At 36.4% G+C, this 14,543-nt stretch overlaps 1 protein-coding gene across 2 annotated transcripts in view; it reads left to right on the top strand.

Annotated features, from left to right (window-relative positions):
* Positions 1–11,622, top strand: part of syndig1l (synapse differentiation inducing 1-like) — a 52,585-nt gene extending 40,963 nt beyond the window's left edge. Inside the window, exons 4-5 of one of the 2 annotated variants that reach the window (XM_087812282.1) lie at positions 8,771–8,932; positions 9,081–11,622. In XM_087812282.1, coding sequence (XP_087668408.1) covers positions 8,771–8,929 — 159 coding nt within the window. In that variant the 3' untranslated portion in view covers positions 8,930–8,932; positions 9,081–11,622. Of the gene's footprint in view, positions 1–8,770; positions 8,955–9,080 lie in introns of those variants that run through there. The other variant, XM_087812281.1, reaches the window with a different exon arrangement.
* The last annotated feature ends 2,921 nt before the right edge of the window (positions 11,623–14,543 follow it).

Below are 14,543 nucleotides of genomic sequence, written 5' to 3' on the forward strand. Positions count from 1 at the left end.
CCAAAATGGACATTGCATACGAGCACCACAGAGGTGTATGGATGTTTTTGAGTGCGCCATTTTGGACGAAAATGAAGATGATGACAATTGAGCTACGGTCACTACGTTAAAATGAACATTCATTTTTACTCTGAAAATAATCCCAACCCTATAATCCACATGAGTGTGAGTAGAAAATGAAATTTAATTTTGGGTAAATTATCACTTTAATATTGAGATCCCTGGTTTAACGTTTAACTTGCATTAATGCCTTTTTTCGCTTGAAAATGCCTGATGGGCCAACAAAGCTTCTTGAAACCTGTGTCCTACAGTGCTCAGTAGGTAACGACCCATCTTCAATGATTTAAGGTTGCCACAGGAGAGAGTAACGTCTAGTGGGCTCTGAAAAGAAGGATACTCAACCCATCGCTATAAGTGCTAAAGTATGTTGTACAAAACCGTTCTCAAGGCAGTTGTCCACAGCTTCACCATTTCCCAAGAGTCATTGCTATTGTATGAACTTACATTCATCTTCCTTGAGTACCTCTGATTCTGAACTCGTTTTATTCAATTAATTTTATTATCACATTGTTCATCTGCTCAAGAAAGAGACTTCTCCTTAATTCTGCTTTTGTCGTGATTAGAATAAAGACAGATCTGAATGCGTATGATTTTGTTTTGCACATATTATTTGGGTTTACTCCTGACATTTCCTGGCATTTGCTCAGAGAGAGACCCTCTGTCTCTCACCTGGCTGCCTTCGTCTCCGTCCATTCAGCCTTGTCTTCTACAATAATTGCATGCCCTAATGAAGCCACCTGGGCACAGCGGGAAAAGCCCGGTTGTATTTTTCAGCTGCAAAAATTCTTACTGATGCAAAAACAACATTTGTTGATCAAGCAGTGGAAGCTGTTCTCTGAGGTGGACATTTCGTTGATTTATAAACGCTTAATCCAGTCTTTTCAAGGCAGTTCAAAGAAAGAGTTGCGTACTAGGTGGTTATGACAAAAACAATGGTAATGAAAACAAAAAGCAACACATTTCTTTGGTGCCATATTTCAGTGCTTGGTTTCAGTTTTGGTGTAATTGCTGCTGAAAAAAAAATAGTCATGACACTCATTCGAACACTGTCTGACAAACATAATTCAAACCAAAAATAATACTGACAGAACATGACTCAGACAACCGGTATTACTATAAAAACACAGTCAAAGTTTCATCACATTATCATGTGTTGTTTTCCTTCCTTAAATGGCAACTCATGTGAAAATCAAACTCTCCTGACTTACTCACTTGTCACTAGTCTTGCTCTCCAAGATGCAGTAAGTTCCTCATCGTGACCATGTTTTGAACTTATTACTTTATAAAGTTCTCCCCCGTCTGAAATCTCAACGACAATAGGTTACGAGAGTGGAGTCCATAATGACGTAATAATGGCTTCACTCCTCCTCCAACCAGCTGTAATCATGCTCTTTGTTTATACAATGAGTCCCTTGGAGGTTGAGACTTATGGGATTAATGATGCAAACCTTAATGCTTGACCATTCACAGCAGAGTGGGTGTGGTTATAGATACATTTCCAAACTTTATTTAATGTAAATATTTCAATTATTTTTCGTATCATAATATAGTTATAGTATGTTCCCGCTGTTTGACTCTAAATGTGCCAACCTACTTAGATAGTGAAACACAATCTAAAACTGAAGGATTTTTCTTACCATGACCCACATTGAGATCACCCTAAAAAACCTGTACACTGTTGCAAATACATAGATTTAACAGAGGGGGAGCCAGAAGCTTGTTGTTCAATATTCCATTAAAAAAAGTTTTAAAAAATGATGTTTCATTAAACAATTGCTTGATAAAGTGATTGATGGTTATTAATAAAATACGTAATTTTAATTAAAAATATGACTGTGTTTTTTGTTTTGTTTTTTGAGAATGAGGACAGAAAATGTAGAAGTGTCATGCAGCCTTCACGCGTTCCTCTTGTTTTCTTGTTGAAGAATAATTGGATCAGGAGTTTACAGAAGGGTCACCTTGTTACGGAGTTGCCGTTGATTGATCATTTACATTTCAAAATGAGGGCTACTCTCTGCTCTTGCTTCATTAACAGGATCATTAATGATTAAGGAGTGTTACGCAAAAACCAAAGGGTTTATTCGTGCCCCACTACCTAAATCATGGCTAGTTTTAATGAAATACTTGTCAGATCGCATTACTCCGTACTGGGTGATGTATACATTTGTGGAGCTTCATAACTTCACCTCCTGTCCAACACTTTTGAGTGATTAGCAATTATAAAGAGCCGGGAAGAACCCTCGGGGACTTTTATGCCTCCGGGAAAGCCTGAATTTAAAAAAAGGAAGAAGAAGCCAACAATCATTAACTCTGGCAGACAATTCCGATTGGATAACATCGGGATGTTAACCAATCGGAATTGTCTGTATTTAGGCTTAAATTTAAGTTAAATAATTGTGATTGTGATTTAAGAATGGATTATTTTTTATATATCTTTTTTTTTTCGTACTAAAACGGCCACAAAACTGAGTATGGATCAATGGACACTATCTACCCTAAACGGCCGCCATCTTAGTGACTAAAAGTTATGTGATATATATATATGTATATATATATATATATATATAGGTGCCCTTTAAGATAGAGGCAAATTAAGCATACACTGAAATAAAACTACAGTTGTAAAGAAACAGCCTTGTAAACTTTCACTGCAAATTCTTTGAAAGAAATCCTGCATAAATGTGGAAAAAAAAAGTTATTTTATATTTATCAGTCAGTAATAAATCACAGAAACTTTAGTGCAGATTTCAACTATAGTGCAAACCCTGCTTGCCATCATGGCTGCCCTTTTCTCCAACCACCTTTTTTTCAAAGTTTCTCCTGTTACACTATCATCCCTAAAGTGCATCTTATCAAATGTTGATGCAAGTTGTGCAAGTACAAGGTATTCCCTGAAGTCCGACCAACGTTTTACGTGACTAGAAGTGGTTAGAGGGGGAGATTTAAACAGCAGAGATCACTTGAAATGACCAACATAAAACAAAAGTCTAAAGTCATAAGAAGAAGTTGAAATAAGTGGAACGCAGGAAATGATGAACACTACCAGTGGATTAATACTTGTTAGGCAATAATACGCAACTTTAAACTCTTTAACAAATGTTCTGAGGTTAATGTTGAGTAGATTTCTTTAGTAGGAAAGATTTTTTTGACATTTGTTTTTGGGGTCTGTGGAGCTTACGATCACCACCAATAAAGACAGAGGATAGATATTCTTCGTGATCACGTCCACGATCTAACAAGTTTGGAAAGTTTTCATCTCCCGGACAAATGATCAACTAACACCTTTAGTTTAGCAAAACCTTATAGGCTTCCCTTTCTCTCCAATTGGCTCTGTCCCAACTACATCAAAGGATCCTCACCATTATCCAGTCCATGAACTCTAAAATCTCACTCCAGAGTTAACTAGGGAAGTAAATGGAGTTCATCCCAGAATGCATGGCCACGCTTGGATGAACAAGCCTGAGGGCTTTCCTTGGAGCTCCAGCGTCAAATCCTTATAGAACCTCCAACTGTTTTCAACAGGGACTTTAAGCACCAAAACACAGTCAACAGCACATATTCTCAGATTAAAATGTCTGACTTTGGCGTATTGTCACTTATTTTCAGTAAATCAGAGTTTATAGTCAACATCATTGATACTGAAGAACAGATATTTACAGTTAAACATCTTATCAGTGACAGCGATGACCAACTTGGTTGGGTTTACAGGTTCATTAGCAAAATTTCTCTCTTTCTCTTTATTGCCTTTTGTGACTCTCGTTCTCAGTACCTTCAATTAATGATCATTCATTCTTTTTTTAATTTGCACTTTCATTCATCTAGTCCTCAAAGGATGATTGCAAAATACTTTGGCATATGAGACACTATAACAGTTTTAATTACCACCCCGTAGAAGTTGGCAAAAATAGAAGTTTCCCGTTGATAGATCCGAATAGAACTGGGCCGGCGTTAAACTTCACAGAGCACTTCAAAAAGAGCAGAGGCCCCAGAGGTCAGGGGACTAAAAGAGGGAAAGTTTTAGCTTTGTAGTTTTACAGCTTTAAGGAAGGAGTTCCAGGTTGAAACATGGATTGATTTTTAAAAGGACAGGGTCTGATGTTCTCTTATTTTGTCGTATCAGTTACAAACTCTCAGTGTCCTATCCTTTCAAATTCCACGTAATTCAACTCTGTAAAGATACCAAAGAATTAAATGTGTTTTTTTTTTGTTTTTTTTTACTGTATTGACAGAGGTGTCGTTCATCATCACCACCGTCATGTCACCATTACTCCATGAACCTCATTTTCAAATTCATGTATCACTTTTAAATACTGAAATACACGATTCCTCAAACTCAAAGTGACTTGAAGTAGTGCAAAGGGTCTTGCTCAAGAGCCAAAGGCAATATATGAATCATGCTGGCGTTCAACAGCTGTCTAGAAGGGAACATAAATGAAAGAATGGAATTGATTTGTTTTATTTTATATTTGTAAGTCATTCCAGCTGTTTGTTCAGAGCTACAACAAACAAGTTGAAGATTCTAAGATGTTTTTGCATTCAAACAATGCAAACAAACACAAATACAATAAAGACATTTATAACTAAAGTGATTTTTGATAAATTGTTTAATACACAATGAAAGCATCGACCTGTTTTGTGGTTCTTTTGAAATAAAGTTTGTTTATCTGTTTTCTGATTGTTGTAACAATAGTTAAACATAAATATCATTTATTGATAGAAAGTGTTAGTCAGGAGGTAGCAAATAAGAGATCAGGGAAAATTCTGAAGCAAATTCGGAAACACTTTATAATGGAGAACTAACTACTAATAGCATATTTATTCATATGTGTATTGAAAGGAAATTAGCCACTTATTAACAATCATAGTACTAACTCACATCTTGTTCATTGTGACTATATTCTACCCTCAATAGCATAATAATAACCAAAACTTCAAACTGAACAACACCTTGATTAAAAATTATTAACAGGAAATAAAGTAGTGATAAAAGATTAAGATTTTGGTGAAAACTAGTTTCTCTCTATTTAATCATTTTTTGTATCATGAGTAAACTAATTCACTATGAATAATACTCGTCTCTTTTAGTAAAAAACACAGCTAAAAAAGTATTAATACCATCCTATTTACTCAGAAATACGAATTCATAATAGAGAATATGTTCCCTTTTCTAAAGAGGCAACATATTGATACTATATATTACTATACAGATACTACATATTAATTCACAAGTATTTGAGCGGTAAAAAAAATTAAAACAGAAGAATTTCATCTTTAATTACGTCTTGTTTTCCTGTTAATAAACAGTCATTTGTTGTTTTGTTATCATGCTGTTAAGCATAGAATATATTCAAAATCAACAAGGTGTGTGAGCTAGAACTATATAATAGTTAATAAGTGGCTAATTATTAAGTAGCTATTAAATAGGTTATATGCGTTTCCCATTCTAAAGTGTTACCGCAAGTTACCGTTTTGTTTTATCTAAACTTTACATTGTTAACTATTAGCTAGAACAAACACGTGGTTAGGAGAGCTAGTTAGCATCCAATGCTAGCTTCAGTGGTTCTGTAATGCATTATCAGAATCCGTAACATGGCTGAAAAGCAAAAGGGGTATTTCCATGCAGATTTTACCGATATATATATGTGATGTTTAAGATATGGTTCTGTTTTTTACTTCGAGAGACCTGAAATCAATCTTAATCAAGCCAAAATGCAACTTCATTCCGGTATTATCTAAGTAGTTTAGTCTGACTTGTTAAGTACAATTCTCTCTGGCTAACTGACTAGTTCTTTCGATACATTTTGTTGCTAACCAGCACTAGCTACTACATAGCAGTCTTAATTTGTTTGCTTTTGAGGCTGTTGGGCACCATTTAGAAGGCATTTTCCTGTAAATGGAGGCAGCTAACAGTGTTAATAGGATCTTTTATTGAGGAAGAAAACGCCAAAGTCTCTTGGACACACTTAACAGCTTTTATTGTTTAGTAATTTGCATATTATTGCAATAGTTCTGCTAAATGTGGAACAGAAATGTGCTTCCATTTAATGTAGAAAAGTTTGCTTTGTCTAACATGCGTGAGGAAGCTGTCAAACAAGTTTTTATTCCTGACATTATTAACAAACTATACGATAAATTTATAAAAATTGAAGTCGTCAATTTAGTTGGTGGAAGTTAAGCATGTGTTATACCACATTATTCGGATTTGTCAAGCATTAGTTAAAAAGGATAGTGTTGGTTTTTCAGATATGTATCCAAAAAAATATTTTTTATTCAGTATTTCTAAGCATGTGTTAAATGAGTCGAGGCTTGAATACAGAGCAAGGTTTTTGCTAGCAATCAGCACAAGCCATTTAGTAAACAAGTGAGGCTCAATTAACAAGATCCCTGTTGGTGTGTACTAAACTTTGTTCTCTTCTTGTGATAAAAAAAAACATTGTGTGTACACTCCAAAGAAGGGTAAGAGCATGAAATTGGAGAAGGAGCCACACAACAAATGTGTTCTAACAATGAAAAAATAACAGCAATGAAACAGAAAAAAACTCAAATTGTGTAATCCTGACATCTGAAGATGTAATTTTCAATATCATTTTCAGACACTGAAAAAAAAAAATTAAATATCATATAAATAAATATCTAATATGCAATTTTACGCACATAAAGGAATGAGACTCATCTAATAAGCATCATATGGCTTCCCCCGCTCACTTCTTCCCGTGAACTTTGCATGATGTTGCAGCGTAATGTCAGATCCATTGCTTCTCCCTGGTTGCCCGTGTATTCACACTGAATTTTGTTTTCACCTAATTTCTCACACTGAAGTCATTTACGTTTAATTTTATTTTAAATTGCATTTATTTACAGATTTGATTTTGTACTCAATGCATTCATGCTTTTAAAGGTAAATAGATGGCCAAACTATAACGTATATAGTGCTTGAAATTCGATGGATTTACAAATTCAAAGTCCAAGTTTGATACTGTAAAAATATCAGCGTTCAATGGCACACATTTCTAAAAAATGTTTAAATGATTTTCGCATTTGGGAATTATGTACATTTCTATTTTTTCCTTCCAAAAATGATAACCTCAAACTGCTTTTTTTTTTTAAATTTCCGCATAAGAATCAATGACCTTGCTGTAGGAGGAATGCTTGCTTACTTGACGCCTTGTTAGCCTTAGCCAACAATGCATTCTAGCCAATAAAAATTTTGCTATCATAAATGCAAGTGTCAAGTGTTAGCAAGGTTTTATGTTATACTTTCTTGTTGAAAACTACCAGATTTAAGCAACTGTTTACAACTTATCATCATTTTTTATTTTGTTATTTCAATCGGCTACATTTACTTTTGATGTGGAATCCCAGCCTTCAACCGACACCCACAACACGGATTCATCATGAAGATGAGACTCGCTTGATACATAATATATTGCTTGGCTCTGAACTCAGACTGAGGTATTTTTAAATCTCCCTTTCAATCCATTAAAGTTTCATGGCTGACTCTCTCACGGTCACTGTGACAAAACTTGCCCACAGACGAACATATAAAGTTTTAGCAGGAGCCTGTGCAGCCGATCTGTTGGGTCATAGACTTTAATATGTAATACTTTGCTATTCATTCTGTATCGCTCTGTTGGTGTTGAGTTTGTGTGTGTGTGTGTGTGTGTGTGTGTGTGTGTGTGTGTGTGTGTGTGTGTGTGTGTGTGTGTGTGTGTGTGTGTGTGTGTGTGTGTGTGTGTGTGTGTGTGTGTGTGTGTGTGTGTGTGTGTGTGATGGGCTACTTGTCGTGTAAGCAGCTGGAGTTTCAAGTGGCGGCCATTTCTAAAAAAGAGGAAGGAGGTGGTTGAGAACGTTTGATGATTCCCACGCTGTTCAGAAGCAGTTTTGCCTCGATTTTGTTCTCATGATTATATATTCACATAAAGCCTCAAACTTTTATGTAAATACAATTTAGAAGCAGGCTATAAAAATGATGTGACAGCTTATTGCTTTTTTATTTCTTTGTGAATTCTTTAAAAACCAACAAAATAAATCTGTTATTTAAATGCAAATACATGTTTTTCTTTCCCTATAATTTAACCTTTTTTTTCGACTATTAAAACCCAATTATAGCTTTGTGTTCGCTCAACAGTCTCTAATATTGATTTAAAAGGAGGACTTAAATTATCTTTTTCTCTCGTCCACAGATTTCTGTAAACTCTGTATTCCTAAATGTCACTTGCTGCCTTTTTTCTTCGGTTTCCTATTTCTGTTATTCAAGTGCAAATACTTCTTTTTCTTTCCGTCACAAGTACAGGATGAACTTTACCTATAATTGAATTTGTTTCCGCTATTAAAACCCAATTATAGGTTTGTGTTCTCTCAAAATGTTCCGATTCAAGTCCCTTTTTCTCTCTCCAACAGTTTTCTGTAAACTCTGTATTCCTAAATGTCACTTCCTGCCTTTTTTTTTTTCTCGCCGTGTCCTATTTCTGTTATTCTAATGATAAATGATGATAAACGTCCAGTGGTGTTTATCATTTTCAGCTCGAAGCTGATACGGTCATTACGTCCAGTCCGTGACATTTTCACACTAATTGCCATCTCTGAGTTCGGCCGTGCGTGATGAGCTCTCCCTTTTTTTTTTTCCTCCTCTTCGCCTCTTATAATTATGTTCATTTGGATGAAAAAAAATGTTTTCGATAATTCCCCTTGCTTTCTCTTTCTCTTGCAGACCACTAAGGCTGTGCACAAAGGGGACTTCCCACTGGCTAACATCGCCTCCAGACGCGCTTTGTTCCTGGCCGCCCTCTCCATCACTATAGGCACCGGCGTGTACGTGGGGGTGGTTGTAGCTCTCATCGCCTACCTTTCTAAACCAGGACACATTTAGCAGGTATGACTTCACACTCCAGGGAGCCCATACAAAAAAAATAAAAAGAGAAACCCCACTCCAAGGGATCCGTGCTGCCCTCGCAGATTTTTTCGCAGAAGGTTTTTGGGGCGGATGTATAGTTTCTTCCTCCACTTTCCTGTCTTTCCAGCTTTCTCTCCCCGCAGGCCGTCTGTCAGCCAGGATTAGCCACAGTGACTGGACAGAGGTCAGGCTGAAGGGGAAATGGGTATAGATGGTCTGTGAAGGCGCAGAGTGGGTCGGCGTGAATGGAAGGAACTCTCATGTTGTCGCACGTTTGCATCACACCGATCAACCCCGCAAACCCTATTGGCCTCCTTGATGGACTTACAAGACTCATTACGAACACGGAGAAGCATCTTCATGAGAAGTTAAGGCGGTTTGGTGATTTCGATAATCACCCCCTTCACAGGTGGTCATCGTAGACTGAGAGTCGGAGACCCCCCCCCCCCCCGTAATGCCTTGCTCTTACCCTTGATTGCAACCCAGGACGTGGTGATCATCAATCATGGAAGGACAACTAAGAACTGTTTAATGATTCACGTCATGAAGTGGATGAAAGTTCTCGAAGGAAATCTAACGGGATCATTACAATGGGGCGTCAAGTCTCTCGGCATCTGTCAATGTCAGATGTTAAAAATGTGTCAGAATCTGCCCTCACGATCTTCATCCTTTACACCCCGAGAAAAAATACATTTTATTTCATCTTATTTCATTTTATTTCCCCCTGCTTCCTACTGTTTGGAATGTTCTCCTACAACCACTCAAAACATAAATGCTCACAACTCACTTTAACCTATTTGCATTCTGGGATAAATCACACGGAAGGACTCACCTTGATATTCTGCCTTAAACTTTAATATATGCACGACTTTCCCATTTATTTACAGTTCTTGTCAAATTGTGAAGAAGATGAAGGTTGAATTAATCTGCTGTGTAAAATGGGAGCATTTGGGAGAACACACAATCACACAGGACGTGAGTTTAAACCCAGCAGCGAATGTGTGAGACAGCGAAACAGCTCACTACGTAGATGGTTATCAACAAAAGCCGAACATAAAACAGGTGTTGAGTTAGAGAGAGATGTTGCCTTGACTGAGCCACTGTAGATCAGCTTTACAGCCCAACATTTCCAGGACCTTCAATGGTCTAAAGGTGTCTCCAAAAGCTAGAAATAGAAATTGCGGTTAAATCTCTACTCTACAAATTGTCAGAAGCATTGATAAAGACTGCATTAATTTACTAATGGCAGCTGACAAAATCAAACTTGACGTCATGTGCATTTATCGAGTGTAAGCACTTTAAAATCTATATATTTTAACCCCAACAATAAAAAAACCTCTGGGTTTCTATGTAACTATGGAAAATATAATATATATATATATATATATATATATATATATATATATATATATATAAATATGTTCAGAGTAGTATTGAGGAAAAAAAATGTAAATGGTCTGTCAATAGATGAATTAATGATTATCATTGAGGTCATTTATTGTTTCTTGAACAAATGCAGTTCTAGTGATTTGACACTGGTCAATGATATATAAATTGTCTATTTACAAACATTTATAGGACACAGAAATTTACAGATTGAGAAAGTAATTCTAAACGTAGCCATTAGTATTAATTAAAAAGAGGGAAATGAACATCATATTGGCATGGGTATTGGATCGGTATAGGAAAAAACCCAAACATATATATATGTATATATATATATATATACATATATATATCAACATGAAGAACATGACGTCAAATTGTATGTACTAAAGAAAGAAAATTTGAGGATTATTTGAGGAACAAATGTAAAAAAAATCGAATGCATTATAAACAAAACCAAGCTCAACTGTACAATTTCAGGCATCTTTACTTTTACCGTGCAACCATGTAATGTGTAATTTATGGACTCCAAAATACCACAACGGGCAAAAGTATTCACGAGTTTGCAAAAAGGGCTAAACTTTCTCTGGCTCGAGCGAAGACGCGACATTATGTGACATTTTACGCTTACTTTCACTTCAGCGGGTCTTGCATTAGTCATACTTGACGTAGCGACAATTAGCTCCTCCTAATGACTTTTTCTGAGGGAATGTGTGTACTCTCTGGAGCATACAGCCCCAAAAATAGCTCCACAAACATTAATTTCACTAATAAGCTGTTCTTTTCCCTGTCGCCCTGCTGCTGTCAAACCATGCAAGTAATCAATCCCTTTACACACCTTGAGCCCCGGAAACATCTAAAACGTGTGTTTCGCTCCAAGAGTTGCGATGTTGAGGATGTTTAGTTTTCCGTTTACCATCCTTGAAAAGAAGACGAATGTTTGTACGCACACGTCATGACCACCACGGTGAGAAATGACCAAACGTTTAGCCATCATTTCTTGGCCAGATCTGCTGATAATGATGGTTTGTGTTATATATTGTGTCATTCCAGTAATGTGTTCTTATCTGGCAACCCAGTACAGTGCGATGTGTCACGACCATCTGTGGTTCCGATTGCTGTTTCCTAACTCATAGTAATGAGCTGATGTACACATGCTAACCCCCCCGATGACCATAGTAATGTGTTCAGCAGAGACGGAAGTTGTTTTTTTTTTAAGTTTGAGGCAACACGTGTACATATGGCAAGTAAAAATCTGTCAAAATGTAAAGTTAAATAAACAAAAGAGGGTCAAATGTTGTGTAACGTGGTGTATTTGGGTTCATTTGAGCTCCATAGGGCGGATGAATAGGGTAAGTAATTGAGAAGCTTGGATATGAAAACGCTGGCACAGACTGAGTCACGGAGTGTAGGAGTCGCTTTTATTTTTGCCAACAAGATTGAGAGAAGCGGCTTCAGAACACTGTAGCAACGTCAATCCGATCGCCGCCTGAAGGAGAGTGCACCTTCAAACATCGACACGGGCTTCTGCGGATAATGGAGGAGCATGACGAACTTGACATTTCACATCCAGCGTTTGTGCTTGCTCCCAACAGAGGCGCAATTAGTGTTCGAAAACTGCATAAATTAAGAAAGATCAAGCACTCAACCGGTGAACACAACATGGAGAAATAAGTACAATTTTATAACACACACATAGAAACATAAGTTATACAGATTTTAACCATCGTTTATGCAGGTTTCGTAAAGAAAATAAGTTCCTTTTGTACACGGAACATATACTGTATGTCTTGATATTCCAGATACAATCTTTGAGTGGTCAGGCTCTAAAATGACTATTATTTATTAAAGTGTATATTATTTATTTGTTTTCTGTTTAACCCTTTAAATCCGTTTCAATAGAGGTTATTATTAAACCATCATACAAGTTTTGCTTTTGTATACATAATTAACTTTCAAACCTAGATTTTTTTTAGTTGTCTTCAGGTTTTTCATTAAAAAAAAAAGATTTAAAGTGTATACATCCACTGTTTTAAAATTAATTGTAATATTTCCAATGTGACAACTCAAATCTCCTGATTCACTCACATTTCAAATGTTGATGTCCTCCTCTCCAAGATGCAGTAATTCCCTCACCATGTAATTACTTTATACAGTTCTCTCCCGTCTGAATTCTCGGCGAACAAGAGGTTACAAGTCCATTATATCTTAATAATGTCTTCCCTCCTCTCGCGGCCAGCTGTAATCACACCCCGCTTTGTTTATACAACGAGTCCCGTGGAGGTAGAGACTTCTGAGAGTGATGAAAAACTTCAATGTTGGACCGATCACAGTAGAGTGGGTGTGGTTATGGTAAACTAGATCACATCTCCATAAATAAGAAGGGCTTTCAGTGGGCGGGGCTTAAGCACATTTTCTAATGTAAATATTTTAATTTAATAGACATTTTAGTTAGAATCAAAGAGGGCAAAACTAAAACTAAAAATGTGCTTTTATATGGTTTCTATTTTCTTATTAATTATAACTTTTTTGTAGAAAATAGCTATAAATAATAATACAATTACTAATAATAATATATATACTATTAATTTTCACTTTTTGTTTTTGTAACGCATGTTAAGTTCACAAATTCTCACGCAAAAAGTTTCAATCAAGACTTGTTTATTTCTATCAATAAGTAGTTTCAATAGGTTTTTTTTCCCAGATATCCAAAAAGTGCAATTACAGAGATTTTTTTTTTCTTTAAGAATCTTTAATATATTAAGACTTTATATTAGTTACCTTTACCTTTTAAGAAAATAAATAGAGAATTGTAAAAAAAACTCACTCACTTGGACCAATTTATTTTCAATTGTTATTACCCTACACATCTATCTCCAACAGAGATTAACTTCCCACTGTTGCAGCCACATCAAGAGTGTTTGAGTCATCAAGATCAGAATTGAACCCACGTGCCGGCAGAAGACCCGGCGTCCTGGATGAAGTCCTCGTCAATCACAGAGAAGCCGATGGTTGACGTCTGAGTCGCGGCTGGTTGATTGAGGTGAGCCACACAGCAGGTAACTTCTCTTCTCGGCTTTGATTTGATTGGTGGATTATCGTGGCACAGCAAACCTGCATCTTTCGGGCTCAGCACTGTTGACTGAGTGGCAATACTGCAGGTGGAGACGTGAGGAGTTTAACCAAGAAGCTGAGGAACTCCATGTGTGTGTCTACTACTAGCTTTTCTTGCACCACAGACTTGCACCTTTAGATCCCTCCTATGACGTCGACTCTTTTTCTATAGCCTTTAAATTTAGAACGATCTTCCTCTCTCTTTGCGCTTGATGGAATCTACGGACTCCTTTAAGAAACACCTTAAGACGTTTCTATTTGTTCAGGCTTTTCCTTGAATTTCTCGAACTCCTGTGTTGTTGTTAGTATTATCTTGATCTTTAAAGTATGTACTTTTTTTGAGTATTGTTTTAATTGTCTAAGCGCTTTGTGACCCTGGTCTCGAAAAGCGCTGTATAAATAAATATTACTTACTTACTTACTTACTTACTAAATTGGTCACCGATCAGACCAGCTTTGATCCATAATTTGGATTCATATATTCTGTAATAATCCAGTTTCAAATTAATATTTAACCATGAAATTCCACAAGATTTATTCCATATTTGAAGATCATTTTATTGCAAGGATGCATGACAGTCTTTAAAATCCAGACTGCATAAAAGGGACTCATGTTGTGTTCTTATTTTTATCAGAGAGCTTTTAGAACCCCCCCCCCAGAGAGTTAATTGTATGCCTAAATAGAAGTATACGCTGTTGGAAATTGAGGTCCCCAGATTACTCGGGCACAAAGCCAGGCTTCTTAAAAGCCGGTGATTAAGTAGCACATACTGTTTTGAACTGCCATAATAAAGACCCCTTAAATAAAGACACAGAGAGGTAATCCTTTTCCATTACAGTCAAAGACATTTTGTTCTGAATTTTTTATAACATAGGGCAGCATTGACTGTATTAGATATGAAGGTATTGACAGTTTCCAGTTTGTTATTGAACCACGTCACCTTTGAAATGAAACAGTTTTGATAGCTAGTTTGAAATGACCAATGTTCAATGTGTGACTTCTACAATCCGGATGTCGCCAGTTGACGAGGACCAGCCAAGCTTTTACGTTATTCAAGACTTATGCTAAGAACTATTTTCTCACCACAGT

This window comes from Callionymus lyra, chromosome 17, assembly GCF_982586985.1.
Source record: "Callionymus lyra chromosome 17, fCalLyr1.hap1.1, whole genome shotgun sequence".
Classification (NCBI taxonomy): domain Eukaryota; kingdom Metazoa; phylum Chordata; class Actinopteri; order Syngnathiformes; family Callionymidae; genus Callionymus; species Callionymus lyra.